The sequence below is a fragment of the Cnephaeus nilssonii genome (assembly GCF_951640355.1).
Source record: "Cnephaeus nilssonii genome assembly, chromosome: 14".
NCBI lineage: Eukaryota > Metazoa > Chordata > Mammalia > Chiroptera > Vespertilionidae > Cnephaeus > Cnephaeus nilssonii.
In genome coordinates, this window is record NC_137085.1 from 7,959,713 (window position 1) to 7,976,602 (window position 16,890).

The following is a 16,890-nucleotide window of genomic DNA, read 5'->3' on the forward strand; positions in this document are numbered from 1 at the left end:
AATCACACCAGGAACTTCCAAGTGTGTTCTATTATAGCATACTAGAGGCCCTGTACACTAATTCATGCATGGGTGGGGTCCTTCTGGGTGGCCTGCAGGGATTGGGCCGAAACCTGCAGTCCAATGCCACCTGCCGCTCCTGCTCATCCTGGCCCCACTGTGCCTGCTGCGGACTTGCACCCAATCAGTCCGCGCTGCCACAGCAGTGCTCACCAGCCATGAGCCTGCATCTGGCGCCCTCCCAAGGGGAGTGGCCTGCAGGATTGGGCTGAAACTGGCTGTCCGACATCCCCTGAGGGGTTCTGGATTGTGAGAGGGTGCAGGCCAGGCTGAGGGACCCCACTGGTGCACAATCGGGCCAGGGAGGGATTGCAGGAGGGCTACAGGGCATGTCTGGCCCATCTCGCTCAGTCCCAATCGGCTGGACCCCAGCAGCAAGCTAACCTACCAGTTGGAGCATCTGCCCCCTGGTGGTCAGTGCATGTCATAGCGACTGGTCGATCAGTTGACTGCCCCCTGGTGGTCAGTGCACATCATAGCAAGAAGTTGAGCAGCCTTAGCTTATCATTAGCATATTACGCTTTGATTGGTTGTTTTGCCATTCGGTCTATTTGCATATTACCCTTTTATTATATAGGATACTAGAGGCCCGGTGCACAGATTTGTGCACTAGTGGGGTCCCTCAGCCTGGCCTGTGCCCTTTCACAATCTGGGACCCCTCGGAGGATGTTGGACTGCCTGTTTCAGCCCAAGGAAGCAGGTGGCCTGGGAGGGGCCTGAGCCAGGGCCAGGCTCTGCTCCTGCTCATCCTGGCCCACTGCGTCTGCCATTGCCGCTTGGTAGCACTGCTGCAGAGGCTGGAGAGGCTTGCGCCGCCACAGCAGTGCTCGCCAGCTGTGAGCCTGGCTTCTGGCTGAGTGGCACTCCTGCTGTGGGAGTGCACTGACCATCAGGGGGCAGCTCCTGAGTTAAGCGTCTGCTCCCTGGTGGTCAGTGCGCATCATAGCGACCGGTCGACCAGTCATTAGGTCGCTTAGGCTTTTATATATATAGATGTGCTGTTGTGTGATTACATCCTGGAGATTTTGTAATGTGTGACCTATCTATTCAAATAATAGACAAAAGGTATTTAAACAGAATGTACTTAAACAAACAGGTTGATGAGCCAACGGAGCCACACCAGCCAGGGCAGGACCTCCTTTATATTAGTAACAGGTCCCATCTATTAGGTCAGACCTTACATGAATTGCTTTGCATGCATCATCTTATTTAATTCTTATAATAATCCTGTGAGGTAGCAACTACTACTATTATTCCTCATCCCTTAGAACCAGACTTTGAGGCTCAGAGGTAAAATGCCCACGGTCAGTTATTACTTAGAAAAGCCAGATATGTTTCATTCATTCTTTCACCCACTCAGTTATTTATTGAGTGTCTATAATGTTCAGGCCCGGTGCTCAGCAATCGGAGTTAAAATGATGAGCATGAGAATAAAGTGGTTTGATCTGTCAGGGAGACGAAGGAAGGTTTTGGGAGGACGAGACAACACGGTTGGTCTGAAGGATGAGGAGTTGTTTCCGTGGGCTGAGTGTTTGGCCGAATTCTGTGCCCACCTTTGAGCTTAGAATCAACGTAGAATCTCTGTCCACCACTGCAACCCCAGGGCTGCCGGAGGCTTCTGCGCTGCCATTTAGCCTGATGAGATGTCTTAGGAAGGGGCACTCGCCATCTGCAGAGGCTTGTGATAGAAAGGAAAGTTCTGGCCCTGACACATTTCAGAATCCGGAGTGGAGGGTGTGGCTCAGAGGACCCATCTCCTGCCCCACCTCACCACTGCCACCCCAACACACACACACACACACACACACACACACACACACACACACACAAAGGGCATTCCTCTCCCTCTTGGGCTGGGGAATGGTAGTGGGGAAGCAACCACAGAGAGACCATTTCCCATAGTCCACAGAGAACTCGACAGAGCCCTAAGGGAACACAGAGGGGACCCAGATGTCCCCGAGGAGATATTTGAACAGGATTTTGAAAGATGAATGAGGGTTTGGGAGTGGGGCGAAACCAGCAGCATTCCAGCTTGGAGGAACCACGGGTTCAGGTTCTTGGGTCTGGAATCCTCACCTCTGCCAGGTGACTTCATCAGTGTATGACAGGGATAATATTGGAGCTACCTTATAAAAAAGAGGGTTTGAGGTTCAGGCAACATTGTGTTAAAATCTCTCAAAAACAGTGGCAGGCACAGATTAAGGCACAATACAGGTTAACTAATGTTGGCAAGGAACCGGCAAGTGCAGAACGGTGTTGCAAAACCTCCTGCATAGCAGGTGAGGGAAGGGGCGTAATGAGAAATATGGGCAGACGTCAGACCAGACAGGGACGCAAATGCCAGGATAAGAACGTTTTAAAAACTAAGGAATGACTTAGACGAGCTAAAGGATTGGTGGAGCAGGGTGGGGAGAGGGCGGGAAATGGGCAGCTAGCCAGGAAGCCGCGGCATAAGCCGGCAGGACAGAGGCGGGCGAGGATCAGTGTCCTGGGTCTTTGTTTTCAAGCAGGCCAGGTAAGGGCTTAGACCTTGGGCGGCAGCAGCGATGAGTCCTTCCGTGAGAGGGTGTCGGTAGGCTGACGCCCGGGAAGGTCCCAGAGGCTGATGGCCGCGCGCCGCCTGGTGGCCAGAGGAGGTGGGCTCAGCCGGGAACAGCAAAGAGTACAAAATCCGGGAAACTGAGGCGGGGAGCGGCGTTTGGGTTCTCCCAATTGGACCCCGTCCCTATTCCAACTCCGCTTTACAGATTGGGAAACTGAGAAGAGATGGGCAACAAGGGTGGGTAAGGAGCCCCTCCAAGACACCAGGAGTTTTTATAGAGTTTCTTTAATGGCATCAATGGCCTGGGAGCTAAGTTTGCCATTCTGTTCAACGGGCAGGTGGAAAATGAAAGAGGAGGAAGAGAAACTTTTGTCTTTCCCGCCCACCCGGAGGTAAAAGCCTTTAAAGACTACCCCGGAAAGCAGAGTTTTATAGATTCTATTTGCATACGAACGCAGTCACCTCGAGTTAAACCCCGACCCTTTAATCTCGGGTCCAATTTGTCCCGAAGCCGCAGAGGAAGGTCCTCGTGAATACCCCCAAACTCCACCCCCCCAACCCCGCCCCGAAGGCTGGGCTTCGTTGCACGTGCTCACCGGTTCCTTTGCGACCCACCTCCTAGGAAAGACTCATTGTCAGGGCGGGGGGGGATGCTAGGAGTCATAAGAAAAGTTGACTAAGGATAAATCACAACAAAGAAAAGGCCCTGAAGCAATATATACTCTTTTATAGCAGAAGTTTTTATTAGAGTTTTGCGATTGAAACGGGCTTTGGCTTTCAGTACTTCAGAGCTGCTAATTGTTCTTTCCGCCCCTCCAGTTGCTGGAGTCCCGCGTGGCCGGCCTCGCCGGGCCGACTCCAATTCCCAGCGTGCCCCGCGGGCCCGTGCGTGGCAGCGGCGCGTGACGTCGGGGGAGGGAGCTGGCCAGTGCTGAGGGGGCGCGGCGCGGAGGGGCGCGGAGCCGGGCGGCTAGGGGCCCAGAGAGCGCGGCGGCCGGGAGCCCGCCGGCCCCTGACAGCCCCCTCCCCCTGGCGGACGACGACGACGACGAGGGCGCTGGTCATGGCGGAGCAGCGAGCCGAGCGCGGGCCCTGAGCACCACCGCATGGAGCGGGACGAACGGCCTCCTAGCGGAGGGGCAGGCGGCGGGGGCTCGACGGGGTTCCTGGAGCCGCCCGCCGCGCTCCCTCCGCCGCCGCGCAACGGTGGGTGAAGGGCGTGCAGAGTCCGGGCCCACCTGGAACCAGCCCCATGTCCCCTGACCCGGGAGACCCCTTCTCTCAGCCTACTATCACCCTGGGAAGCCACAGCGCTTGGACCTTCACCCCGGTCCCCTCTGCGCGGTCCGGACCCTCCTTCTCCTCCCCTGTCTTACTCGGTGTGGAGCCTCCGTCTCCCGGTTCTCCTCCGCGCAGGTCCTCCCCCCCGCCTGGTTCCCTCTACTCGGACCTTCATTTCCCTCCTCGCCCTCCCTCCCCGCCCCGTCCCCTCTGCGTGACTCCCCCACCCCCAGGTTCCGTAATGGCAGACCCTCCCGGGGTCCCGGTCCCCTCAGTGCGATCCTCCCCCAACCCCCATCTCGCGTCCCGTCAGTGGGGGCTTCCCCTCCCCCTCGGGTCTCCTCTGCCCAGAGCCTCCTCTTCCTGCCCCCTGGGTACCCTCCGCGGGGGGCCGCTCCCCCATTGGGTCCCTTCAGCGCGGAGCCGTCCCCTCCCCCCCGGTCCCCTCGGCGCTCCCCACGCGGGTCCCTCCTCCCTCCGCTGACGCTCCCTCCTCGTCCTGCTGACCCGACGCCACACCCTCGTCCCCTCGGTCCCCTCGGCCCCACACCTTTCTGGAGCCTCTGTCCTTCCCTCCTGCCGGCCCGCACTTCCCCCGCGCCCCCGTGCTCCTGCGAGCCTCCACCTCTGCGCTGACTCTCCTCCTCTCACCCGTTGGTGCCTGCTCCGCACCCCATTTCTCCCTGCTCCCTTCCCTTCTCTGTTAGGCGACAACTTTCTGTTGGCTCAGATCTCTGCCCCGATCGGGTGTTGGGGGGACACCTGTCTCCCTGTGTCTCCGAGCGGGTCCAGGTCCGCGCTTGCCCCACCTCATTTCCCCCGGTCCTCTCGCGATCCAGGACCCTGAGCCCAGAGAGTCCCTCACCTGGCCCGGCCCTTCCTCCCGCACTCCCCCTGCCCCCACGTCCCGGCCACGTCCTCAGGTTCCTCGCATCCGTCTCGGGGGGTGACTCGCCCTCCGCCCCCTGGCTCCCTCCCCCTGCGGGATGTTTTATTTGTATCTGTTTGATACCCCCCCCCCCCCAGTGTTTGCCGCGGGATGTTTTTATTGGTAACGTGTAAGGAGCTTTTGTGAGGTCGTAAAAGGTGAACTTTTGAACTTGGAAAGCGCCCTGGAGCAATTAGCGCAGGCGATAGCCCCGGGAGGCCCGCATTACAAAGGGTGCTCGTACGGGCCCGGCAAACGCTCCGGCGGCAAACCCGATTTATTTATTTATTTGCCCTGCCTTCCACCTTTCACATCTCATTTCCGAATAAAGGGCAGGCCCTCGGAGATCCTTGCCTCTTCCCCTCTTTGCGCCATAAACTCGCAATTCTCTGCAAGATCTAGGACCGGACAGTGTCTAACAAGTAACAGATTTCAAATTGAATGCAAACACCCGGGACAGTTAGGAGGCACTAAAAATTAATTGCTTCAACAAGAAGTTTCTCAGTCAGGACAGTGACCTGGCAGGTGTGAGGAAAGGAACCTGAATATAGGTCACTTAGGTGCTCAATTGTTGAGTGAATGAGGAACTACAGAAGGAATCTTTGGGTGGATCTGAACCTTCAGACATATACTGTCAATTCAGTAGCCGTGCTATTTTTACCGGTTAAGAGAAAAGTGTGTTTAGAGGAGAGCCTGGTTAACTTCACTTGATGTTGTGACCAAATAGTGATAATGTTTTCAAAGCTCTTGTCCTTTTTTAAGATGTTTGTGATGTGTGGTATATAGGTGGCCGGCAGTCCCTTGGGATGTCTTTGGAGACTAATTTCTGAATGTGAACATGTTTGAGATCAATAAAATCCCGTGTCACAAAGGAAGCTGGAATCTAGTTAGGGTAGGAGACAGTATACTGGAACAAAGGATTTCTTTAACGCTTTTAACTTTTCAAGCTTTTAAAGTGGAGATTTGGTTTGGTATTAAAGTGTGAATGTTATAAATCTGATCTAAATTTTACCATGCTGATTTTTTTTTACCCAAGCCCAGATCTTATAGCCCACATTAGTGTATTTCTCATAATGCTTTTCTTGTGTATACTTCCTGTACCCACCTTTGCATAACACATAGATGGATTTTGCTGCAGACTTAAATTCTACTTGAGAAAATTGTTGTAAGGGAAGCCTAGGAATTGCATTTGCTATTAATTATTCATTAATACATTTTAAAGAACCCAATGGTAATTTTAACTCTTAATCAAATTTCCTATTCATAGTCTCATTTCCTCAATTGCTCAGAACCATTCAAAAAACTGTTATGGAGCAATCCACTTAGGCTAAGGTGGCTTTAATATTTTACATCAGTCCTATTTAGTGCTATAAATATTTTCTTTTTGTTGAAAACACAATGGGTCTTTTGGCACTTTGATGAGCTTAAAAAATACATGAAACAGACTCTTGTAGGATGCTTTATTTTTCAGTGTAAAAATGAGCATTGTGTTCTGTTTTACAATTTATGTTCATTATCTCGATAACATAACATGCTCACAGAAAAGACACACACACAAAAACACAAACAAAAGAAAAGGGAAGTTTATCTCTGGAATGGTGGGGATATTTTTTTCTTTTATACTTTCTTAATTTTATTTTTCTCTAAAAGTAAAGGAAACTGCTTAAGTTCTAAGCAGAGAAAATGAAATTTTCTCACTTTTTATCCTACCGACTGATTTTCATTTTGTATGAAATATTTGCAATAGATAACTATCTTGATAGCAGGTCTTTTGGTTTCTGTCATGAAGAAATAAACTGGAGGTGGAATTTTAGAAATGTTTTCCTGCCGGAAACGCCATTGATGTTGAATTTACAGTCCTTTAAATGGTTTTTATTATTCTATCAGAACAGAGTTGCTAGTCTTTTGATGCACCATCACCCTTCCAGGAATTCCATGTGCTAACTGCGCTAGATATTTACAGTTGTTGCTTGTAGGTTTTCATAACAAAAATGAACTAATTTAGAGTACTGCTCCCTTTTGGGGTTTCAAAGGAAAATGAATGATTTAAGGAAGTATATGCTAAATATTGCATTTGTTTTATTTTAAGAGAATGAGGAAGTAGACTTAAATATTTCAAGCAAAGAAAGGTTATAAGCCATTATCAGTAATTAAAAGCATGTTTTATATAATTACACTTTAGGAGAAATGCAAAAAGTTCACTAAATAATCGGATGCCCTTTTCCTGCTATGGCCCTGCCATCAAAATGTTATTCCTGAAAATAAATTAGCAAGTGTTTTCCATGACAATTTAATTTCAGTTTGTGACTTTGAAAATTAATTCTAAATCACCTAAAAAATTTCTACTTTCATTTAAAAAAAATGCATGCTCTAGTAATGTTTTTCTTTAGAACAAGCAGCACACAGGTTGTTGTGTTTTTTTTTTGGTAGGTCCTCTGACCTCCAAAGAACATTGAAAAGCAACAGTGAGCAGATTCACTTTTGATTTTTGAATAGCGGTAATGTGAGAGGACCACATTTCCAAACTTAGATTTACCATCCACCAAATTCTTTTTTGAGTATTTCTGTTTCATGTAATCAAAATATGATCATGACATGCTTTCTAATCTGTAAGTCATTCTGAATTTGCAAAAGGATGTGTGTGTGTGAACAGGAGTTAGATGAGGAGGACTGAGATGGCAGCTAATGAAAAAGAACACATACATTTCCTAAAATATGCCCAAATCATGCATTCCCATATTTTATTCCTAGTTTCTTGGTTCCTCTTTCCTTTTACCGGGGTTGTGGAGCAAAGGCAGAAAATAAAATACCTCATTTTGGTTAGTGGGGGGATGGAGGGTAGAAATGCCAACTACTTGATACTGCTAAGGGAAGTTTCTTATACCACTTTACAGTGCTTGTTATGCAAGTCGGGTTTAAATCGCTAACGATATTTGCATGTTTTGGGGCCTGGGACTGTGTAAGTAAGTGAATTTCATCCTGTATTATAACTAGGTTAGATATTTATTAGTTATTATTGAATAAATTGGTCCATTAATGAATTGTGGTCAGATGGCAACTTCTGGCTTCAGAATTAAGGACAGCTTCTTTAACATAGGAGAATTCCTTTTCAGCATGCTCATCTAGATTTTAGGGGCCTTATTATTACTATTTTGTTTTGTTCTTACGTTTATTTTTGTGTTGTAGCCAAGTTAAATGACATTTCAATTTAAGTATTTTTTCCATGTTGAAAGTTAAATTTGAGAAGATACCTTTTCAGAATACATTTAAATTTTTGGTCCAATCTTTCCTTTTAAAGTAGAACAATAAAAATGCTTTTTTTGGGTGTGTATGTGAACCAGTCATTTTTTTATGTGTAAAGGGTCATAATCAGAAAAATCAGAATTCTTACTCAACAGATAAAAACAAAGCTTTCATTTCAGCAAAGAATAAGAGTGCCCTTGGAACAATTTTAAACAGAAGGTAACTACTGAATATATCCACACAAGTAGTGATATGATACACCCATCCCTCTGTTATACTTTGAAAGTATTTATAAAACCAACACATTGTGAAAGAAAATACATTCTTTTAAACTTTCATATTCTTAATAGCTTTTCCTGGCTCAGGTAATTTCTTATGGGTTTATGGATGCCTTTGATTGATAACTAGGGTTTAGAAATACCAGAATTATTAAAAGTCGGCAAGAAGTACTGAGCTCGTAATTCTTTATCTTGAGTTGAGCTGATGTTTCAGATTCATCTGAGCTTGATCTTACATTAAAAAAAAAAGAGTTCTTAATGTAACTTTGATCTACAGTACTCATAGAATCAGTCTGCTGTTTATTTATTGCTTGTTTTCCAACATAGCTTGTCTTTATGAAAAAGATAAGCCTGTTAGACATTAGTTTCCTTAATAATGTAAAGTTAGAAAAAAACCGTTGTCTCTAACCTTTTCAGTGTGGTTTAGAAATAACTATAGAATAGAGAACTTTATTTTAAAGAATTTCATACTTTATTTCCTTATTACCTGCTGTTAAACAGTAGTAGCCTGCGTAGAACAGTTTCTCAAGAAAACAGACCCCCCCTCCCCCGTTACGATTATTTAAATAAGACTTTACTATGTAACCCAGCAATTCTAATTAACAGTGATTTAGTTGGGGAGAGAACCAGGATTTCCTCAGCTGGCTGTTGGGAAGCTGAATTGCCTTTTACCCCACCCCCAGCTGCACCAAATCTTTTGATCCCTAAGCTACAGTGGTTGTCATTTGAGAAAGCAAACTGAGAGAAAATAAGTTGTGAAAATAACCTACTTTAAGGCTTCATTTGCATTTTGGAATTTTTGTACTTAAAAAAATTATAGGAATAATTGAATCTTTAAAATTTATCTTGAAGGAAGCAAACTGACCAAACTCTCATGTCTAAGTAGAAAATCCCTGGATTTCTTTAAAAATTCCTGGATTTTAAAAAAAAATTTGGAAATGTTTTAATATTGACAATCACTATTTTAAGAGAAGTTATCCTAATTATAAATTTACAGGAAGCATCAAGTCTTTGAATTTCTTTAGGAGTGTGGAAATGTGGGGAAAACAAAACTTAGTCCTTAGGCACTATAACCATTTTCATTCAGGGTATTTTGTGTTTTCCCCCTTACTCATTTATATAAGTTCAAAGAGAACTACAAATTCTTCTCTCATATACTAAATGCTACAATTTGTTATATTGAGTTAACTTTAAGAAGTATCTTCAAATAATGAGTCTTTGGATCCTAATTGCGAATTGTATACCCTTAAGTTTGTTTACACCAGAGAAGCTATTCAAGCATAAACCGCAGATGGCAGTAGTAGCATATTTTTATATTTTCTGGAAGGATTCTTGCCTTTAAGTTGGTGTCAATTCTATGGGCACTGTTGATAAGTCAGCTGGTGAGTGTAATGTTTCCAAAACCAATTCCCTAGACAGCAACATGTAATGTATTCTGGAAACAAATCCTGGCGGTTTGATTAGAAGATATACTCTGTGGGTGGTTTGAACCGGAATAGTGACTTTGCTGTCATTGCCAAAGTGATAATAGGGATAGAGGGAATTGCATAATAACCTTTAGCTTATTGGAACTGTAGTGATGGTATTAGCAGAAGATGTATTAACATAGATACTTGCTCGAACAACTATTTACATTGGAAATGATTTATAATTCATTTAAAAATATATTTAAGAATTGCATTTGAGAGAGAGAAATGCACAACTAAATTCCTCATGTGGAAGAGGTAGATAGCTTTCTCAGCTGCTTATTTCCAACTCCTTATGTTTCATAGTACCATAGAATTTTAGATCTCTACAGAAGCATTTCATAGGTCTACTAGTGGGTTTTGCTTGCTCTTTCAATCCATCATTGTAGTGTCAAAATTTGTGTTCTTTATGTTTTCCTCTAACACTATTGATTGAAAACGGACATGATTGATTTAACTGATGTTTAAACTTCCTATGATATTTCCTTTGAGTTTTAGTTTAAGACTCAGGAAACATTTCAGTGACAAATCTGTGCCAAAATGAAGGACAGACAGATTTCAGTGAAGGAACTACTTAACCTGTATTGAGTTTTCATTAAAAAATTAAATTTTCAGTGTTACCTCAATAAATTCAATAAAAGGGAAAACATTAAAAATAATTTTATTTGTTCATGCACTTATTTCAATCCTGAAGCTGTATCATCTTGGAAGTATTAAAAATTCAGACTTGATCATTGTTGTTAATTCCTTATGCTGTACAGGATCAGATGCATTGTTCTTTTTTTATCACAATGAAGGCACTGAACTGTAGTAGTAGTAGTCATTGTATTCTTCACCTTCATACACTTGTATTGAAAAAAAAAAAAAAGCCCTAAATGAACTCCCAATTTATGCAGTTTAGTTTTTCCTCTCATAAGAGAAAAAAATAGGACAATTCTGTGAAGCCTTATATACCTTTTATCCTGTTTCCTCATCTCTTGCCTTTTAAATTTATAAATGATTAATGAAATAGTACTCAGTTGGATTGTATTATTTTCTACCATTTATCATTTGTTGACCATTCACTACTGGATTGTTTCAGACTTAATCTCTTTCCACTTATTGAGTCATTAAATTTGTTATTTACTGTATTATTGAAACCAGTAGCTTTCAAATTGTGGTCCATGGACCTCTAGGGGTGTCCCTGAGACCCTTTCAAGGAAGCTCTTGAGCTCAAAACAATTTTTATAATAATACTGACATTTTTTGTCTTTTTCACCATGTTGACATTTGCACTGATGTTGCAAAAACAGTGGAGGGTCAAAACTGTTGGCGCCTTAGCAGAAATCAAGAAAACAAATTGTAGTAGTAGTAGTTGTATTCTTCACCTCCATATACTTGTATTTTAAAAAAAGAAGCCATTTTTACTTAAGAATGTCTTAGATGAAGCAATAAAAATGATTAATTTTATTAAATCTCAGCCCGTGAGTATACTTGTTTTTGATATCCTATGTCAAGTACATGCAAAGCATTTCTGCTACATACCAAAATAGAAAAGTTGTATCCAGCTCATTCTGTTGTGAGCTGAACTAGCTGCTTTTTTTTCATGGAACACCATTTTTACTTGAAAGAACAATTAACAAACTATGGTTTATTCAGATTGGGGTATTTGGCAGAAAGTTTTTAAGAAAATAAACAGCGAGCCTGTTATCCAAGAAAAACTGACATTTGTTGCTGGTGAATAAAAGTTGAGCTTTCAAGCAACAATAGCATGTTGGAAATCTTGTCCCTGTCACTCTGAGCTTGACAGCTTCCCAATACTTACCTTTTTTTATGAGACTGATGGTGATATTAACAAATAGGATTTTTTAATATTGTATAAGGAAATGATAACATTTTGAAGATCATCTTATTTCAGTAACGGAGTATTTTCCAAATCTCTGGGTATATGATATTACAAAATCCTGCATGGGTAAATATCTGTTCAAAATGTTATATAGACTAATGGACTTTTAAAAAAATATTTTATTGGGTTTTTACAGAGAGGAAGGAAGAGGGATAGAGAGTTAGAAACATCGATCAGCTGCCTCCTGCACACCCCCCTACTGGGGATGTGCCCGCAACCAAGGTACATGTCCTTGACTGGACTCGAACCTGGGACCCTTCAGTCCACAGGCCGACACTCTATCCACTGAGCCAAAGCAGTCAGGGCTAGACTAATGGATTTTAATGTAACAGAGTATACAAAGTTCATTGATGTGGTTTTAGATTTCACATTGAACTAACCTTTAAGAAACCAGCACTTACTAAGTTTTGAAAAATATCTGTAATTATTTTAATAAGCAGGTACTCTCAAATCAGTGTTCTGCCTCCATATCTCAACCAAAACAATATATATCACAACATACTGATTGCATATAGGAGAATCTAGCTGACAGAATTAAGCCTGATATTAAGAGATTAGCAAAACTATAAACAGTGCTACTCTTTTCACTATTTTTTTGGGGGGAAATAGTTATTTTTAATAAAAATGTTAATTTATATTAATTCGTAATAGGTTAAGTCCACTCAGACCAAAATATGTGAAAAAGCCTCTGTTCTAAATTAATCAACTTAATATGTAAGAAAATGGTGACTTCACCAGATATTATTAGTACTCATTTACTTCGGGTTTTTCTTTTTGTCCCCCCCTCACCCCCCCGTAAAGGTGCTACGGAGGAAAAATAAAATTGAAAATGCGTTCATACCATTTAAGTTTTATCTTTGCTTGAGACTAAATGAAGTGTGTCATAGTTTACCCTCACTGAATTCTCTGATAAGATTTTGTTACCTGCTAATATGAAACCTGTTCACTATCTTGTGGCAGAAAATTTCCAATAGAACCTGTGTCCTCACAAAGGATAGATTTGTAACTATGGAAATAAATCCGACAACACAAAAATACTCCCTTACTATTAAGGGTCATTGCTATAAAAATAACCATTTATTTATAAGAGATAAAAATTCTACCTTGCTTTTTAAAACTTTCATCAAAAATAGCTTGTTTGTTTATTTGTTTTCAGTAGACATGTTTGGTTTTCATTGAGTCTTCTAAAGTTGTTATTTTGGCATTGTCATTTTGTAGATTGGCTTGACTTTTAACCTGGTTTTCACTGAGCGAGCTGGTAATAAAGTCTGTATAGGAGAAGCATCTCCTCTCCTGGCTTAAGAATAATACCCTTTCCTAGTGTGAGTAACATTTTAGTGTAAGTCAATTACTGAGTTGTTAAACAGTTAGGGATTTATTCCTTAGGATAGTTGCTAGGTAGAACTCATTCTGTAGTGAGATTGCTGGCAGAAGAAATGTCACCTAACAATGTGAATAACAAAAAGGAGTTGCTGGGTCAGAATTCAAGATGAAGCTTGGTGGGTGATGAAAGATCATTGAGAGATTTGGGCTTCCTTCCTGAGAGCTCTGTAATTACCTTGATGTTCTTAGAGTGTCACATAATGTACCTCTTAAAGCATTTTTGTGTTCTGTGGAGGTTGCAGTTTAGTCATAAGAAGAAACAATCCTTTCCTTTTTCATTTTAATACTTGGATTTTATGTTAGATTTCAGATGAAATATTTAAATGCATTCTTCATCAGTTGAAGTGAATCGCTTTAATTACTGAACTTAATAATTGAGGCAGATACTTTTTCTTCCATATTCTTGCTGTACTGTAGAAATCTAACCTGTCAGGAGACTTCCTTTCAAAGCCTTACAACCCTTCTTCTAAAATGCCTTTTTAGTAGGATAATAAACCACCTGGGGGAAACCCCCCACTGATATCTATTTAGAGGGCTTTGTTTTTTGGAAGTGGCTGTAGTAGGCTCAGCCAGGGAGGAAGGATTTTTGTATGATGGTGTGAGAGGGAAAGAGCAGAGACTCGGGAGTGTGGCAGAACAAAGATCACAGCTATGTGACTTTGTCACTTGACTTCTCTGAACTTTAGTGTTCTCATTTAATAATAGCAGCTAAAATTTACCAGTATGTAGTGCTTGTTATATAATATTCTAAGCACCTTACATGTATTAACTCACATTACCCTCATAACCCTATGAGGTAGGTATTTTATTATCATTTCCAATTTATAGATGTGAAAACTGAAGACCACAGAAGTTAAGCCCCAGACTTCACAGCAACAGCATTAATAATTTGTTTTCTAGATTTAACACCTCCCTCCCCCTACTATAACATTTCTGAAATTGACTGTAGGGTTCCCAGGATTAGTGACAAAGACTGTAAAGTGCCAAGCAAAGTATCTGCCCCAAAGGAAGCACTCATGAATGTTGAGGAGGCCCAGAAATCAACTCCCTGTAGATTAAGAGTGACAAAGATCCACTCTTAAAAGTTGCAAGTGACTTTTTTCTTTTACGTTGGCTTTAATAAGCCAACCAGAAAACCATTTTTGCAGAATCAGGAACAATCCTTAGTAAATCTAAGGGGGGTGCTAAGGAAGAAAGGGGTTTTGAGCTACTCAAGGCAGGGATATCATATCTTGAATCTGTTTCCTCTGCACTAAGCACAAAGATTTGCTGTTGCATGAAGGTTGAATGAATGCAGTAAAGGAATGGTCAGGTTAGGAATCTGAATCCTTTGCAGGTAGTCAGAGGAAGTCTACAAAATATAAGGGGAGGGAATGTGTATTTTAGTCACTAAGGCAACTGGGGTCAGTATATAAGTCAAAAGTGTGTTGAAGCTAAATCCAAGGTTTTATGAGCCCTCCTGGAACCAGAATGTAGTTTCTGTGTGGAAATGTGGCCCTTCTTGTAACCAAAATGACTAGATACACCAAATACATACAGATATGCTTGACTGCATTGGGGAATGCAGTTCAGGAAAAGATGGCCTTTGTCTTTTGTACCTTTTAAAAAAATTCTGCCACACAAAAGCTGGCTATATGAAAGAGAGGAGAACCAATCCAAGGAAGTTCATGTGACCCTTTGAAAATGGAACTAGAAGAGCCCAGTTGTCCAAAGCTTGTGAAATATACAAAATGACTTCCTAGCAAAGAGAGAGCGAGAAAGAAAGATGTGGCAGTGTGGGTTAATGGATCGTGATGGCAATGTAGTTCAAGTAGGGAAGGATTTGTGAGTGGCCCAGAAAATAGTTGATGGGCCTGGGTTTTGCCTGGGTTCTGATTCTAGCTCTGTTTCAAAGGCGCATCTCTATGGGCCCACCTATAAAGTGAAGGCGCTAAATTAGATAATCCCGGAAGGGATTTTTCAGTTTGATGATGGAATGAATTGGGTAAAACAGGAAATTGCAATTTAGGAAAGCCCTGCCTAAAGCATGCAACTATGGTGCTAACAGCCAATTTCTCAGGGATGATTTTCATTTCAGATGCTGTTCAATCTTCCCTCAAAGAACATTTACACTGTTACCCTGTCCTAATTTTAGAATACCTGGCTGCTTTAAAGTTTGTGAGATCACATAATTTACATGTAAATTCCATTTTCCAGGTTCATGTTATAGAAATGTTTGCAATTAAAGTTCCCAGTGTTTTGGTCATTGATAGTGTAAACTTGAAATTTGATATAGTTGTCATTTTTTTAAACATGATCACTTTCTTCCCATTTATACCTCTTGTAAGTATAATTTAATTCACTGACTCAAACTCATAGTTAATTTCAGAGTTTTCCTTCATTCCTTGTAAAGGGATTTTTTATTTGCAAAACTCACTCAGCATTGAGAAGACTAAATGCCCTACATTTGAGAATGTGGATTCATTAAGGAAAATTGCAAAACCTCCTTAAACGCTGTTGGTCTGTAAAAAAGGGAACCCAGCAGGAAAGGAGCGGCAGTGCATGGGGGAGGGGTGGAGTGAGGGGGGGGGGCAGCAAGGGAGCTGCAGTTGAAATATTCATCAATCATTTTACTGGCACCAGGAAACCAATCAGCCTTTTAGAGGAGAGAACTTAATCAATCACCTAATGTGGGAAATTACAATTGCTTTCCCACAAAAATATATTTCCTTACTTGCTGACAGATAAATCTGAGAGATAATTGGGCTGGCTGGAATTTAGAGCTAACTGATGGCAAGTAGTTACTGAAAGTGCTATGTGATGAAGAAAGGCATTTAACTTTTGAAGATAAAATTTCCTATCTGCTGTGAACTTTTTCAAAATATTTCAAAGTAAGTTTGATTTTCATATAGTGTGCCTATTGATTAAAAAAACAACAACAATTACCGAGCATTCATGGGTAATATGTGAAAAACTGTAAATTTATTCTCCAAAGCTAGTTTTCAGGAGCATTGATGAGACTAGTGGTTGGAGAATATTCAGTGCTTCCAATGCCTTGTTTGTAAAGCAACTCCAGAGCATTGCCTAAGGGACATAGCCAGGGGAACACAGTTGGAAGTGCTTGCATATAAATAAAAGCAGGAGGGATTTAGCTGTATCTTGTATTTAAATTTTAAATGGTGTGATCTCTTAGCTCTGTGCTTGAATTGCCTGTAGCCCTTAGGTCTATAGGTGTGAACTGTTTAGGTAATCTAATGTTTTAAATTTAGAAATGGTTGGTCACTGTAGAAAATACAGAAAATTAAGGGGAAATTACCTATAGTCTTGCCTCCAAGCAACTTTCACTAAATTTTTAAAATATTTTCTTCTGGACTTCAAATCCTTGGTTTTTGCTTATTGTGATTATATATACCATTAAGTTTTATGCTTTTTGTTTTAAAGCCTTTCTTATGTTATGAACTTTATTCATTCGACATGAAATTACTTAAAATTTTTTTTATTGAGGTATTATATGTGTACATATCTTACCATTTTAAAATTTTTAATAGCTATATGACAGCCTATTGTTTTTGATTGTTGGACATTGAGATAGTTATTAGTTTTTGATATAACAGTTCTGCCCAGGCCATCTTGTGTTTTCTTTCATTTTGGGGGAATAGATTTTTAGAAATACGTACCTTTGCCGACAGCCAGTTCACTAAGATACCTTGTATACTAAAATCTAGGGTTGTCAGCAGTACTTATTTTTTAAATAAATGCCCAGTACTTGAGATAGAATTGAGTCACTGTGGTAGGTTATTTGGTCTGTTCTCTCTCTCTCTCTCTCTCTCTCTCTCTCTCTCTCT

The 16,890-nt window shown here is 41.8% G+C and overlaps 1 protein-coding gene across 4 annotated transcripts in view; it reads left to right on the top strand.

Moving 5' to 3' along the window:
• The first annotated feature begins 3,518 nt into the window (after positions 1-3,518).
• Positions 3,519-16,890, top strand: part of NR6A1 (nuclear receptor subfamily 6 group A member 1) — a 177,128-nt gene continuing 163,756 nt past the window's right edge. For all 4 annotated transcript variants that reach the window (XM_079790888.1, XM_079790891.1, XM_079790889.1 and 1 more), the window contains exon 1: positions 3,519-3,808. In XM_079790888.1, coding sequence (XP_079647014.1) covers positions 3,709-3,808 — 100 coding nt within the window. In that variant the 5' untranslated portion in view covers positions 3,519-3,708. The remainder of the gene's footprint in view (positions 3,809-16,890) is intronic.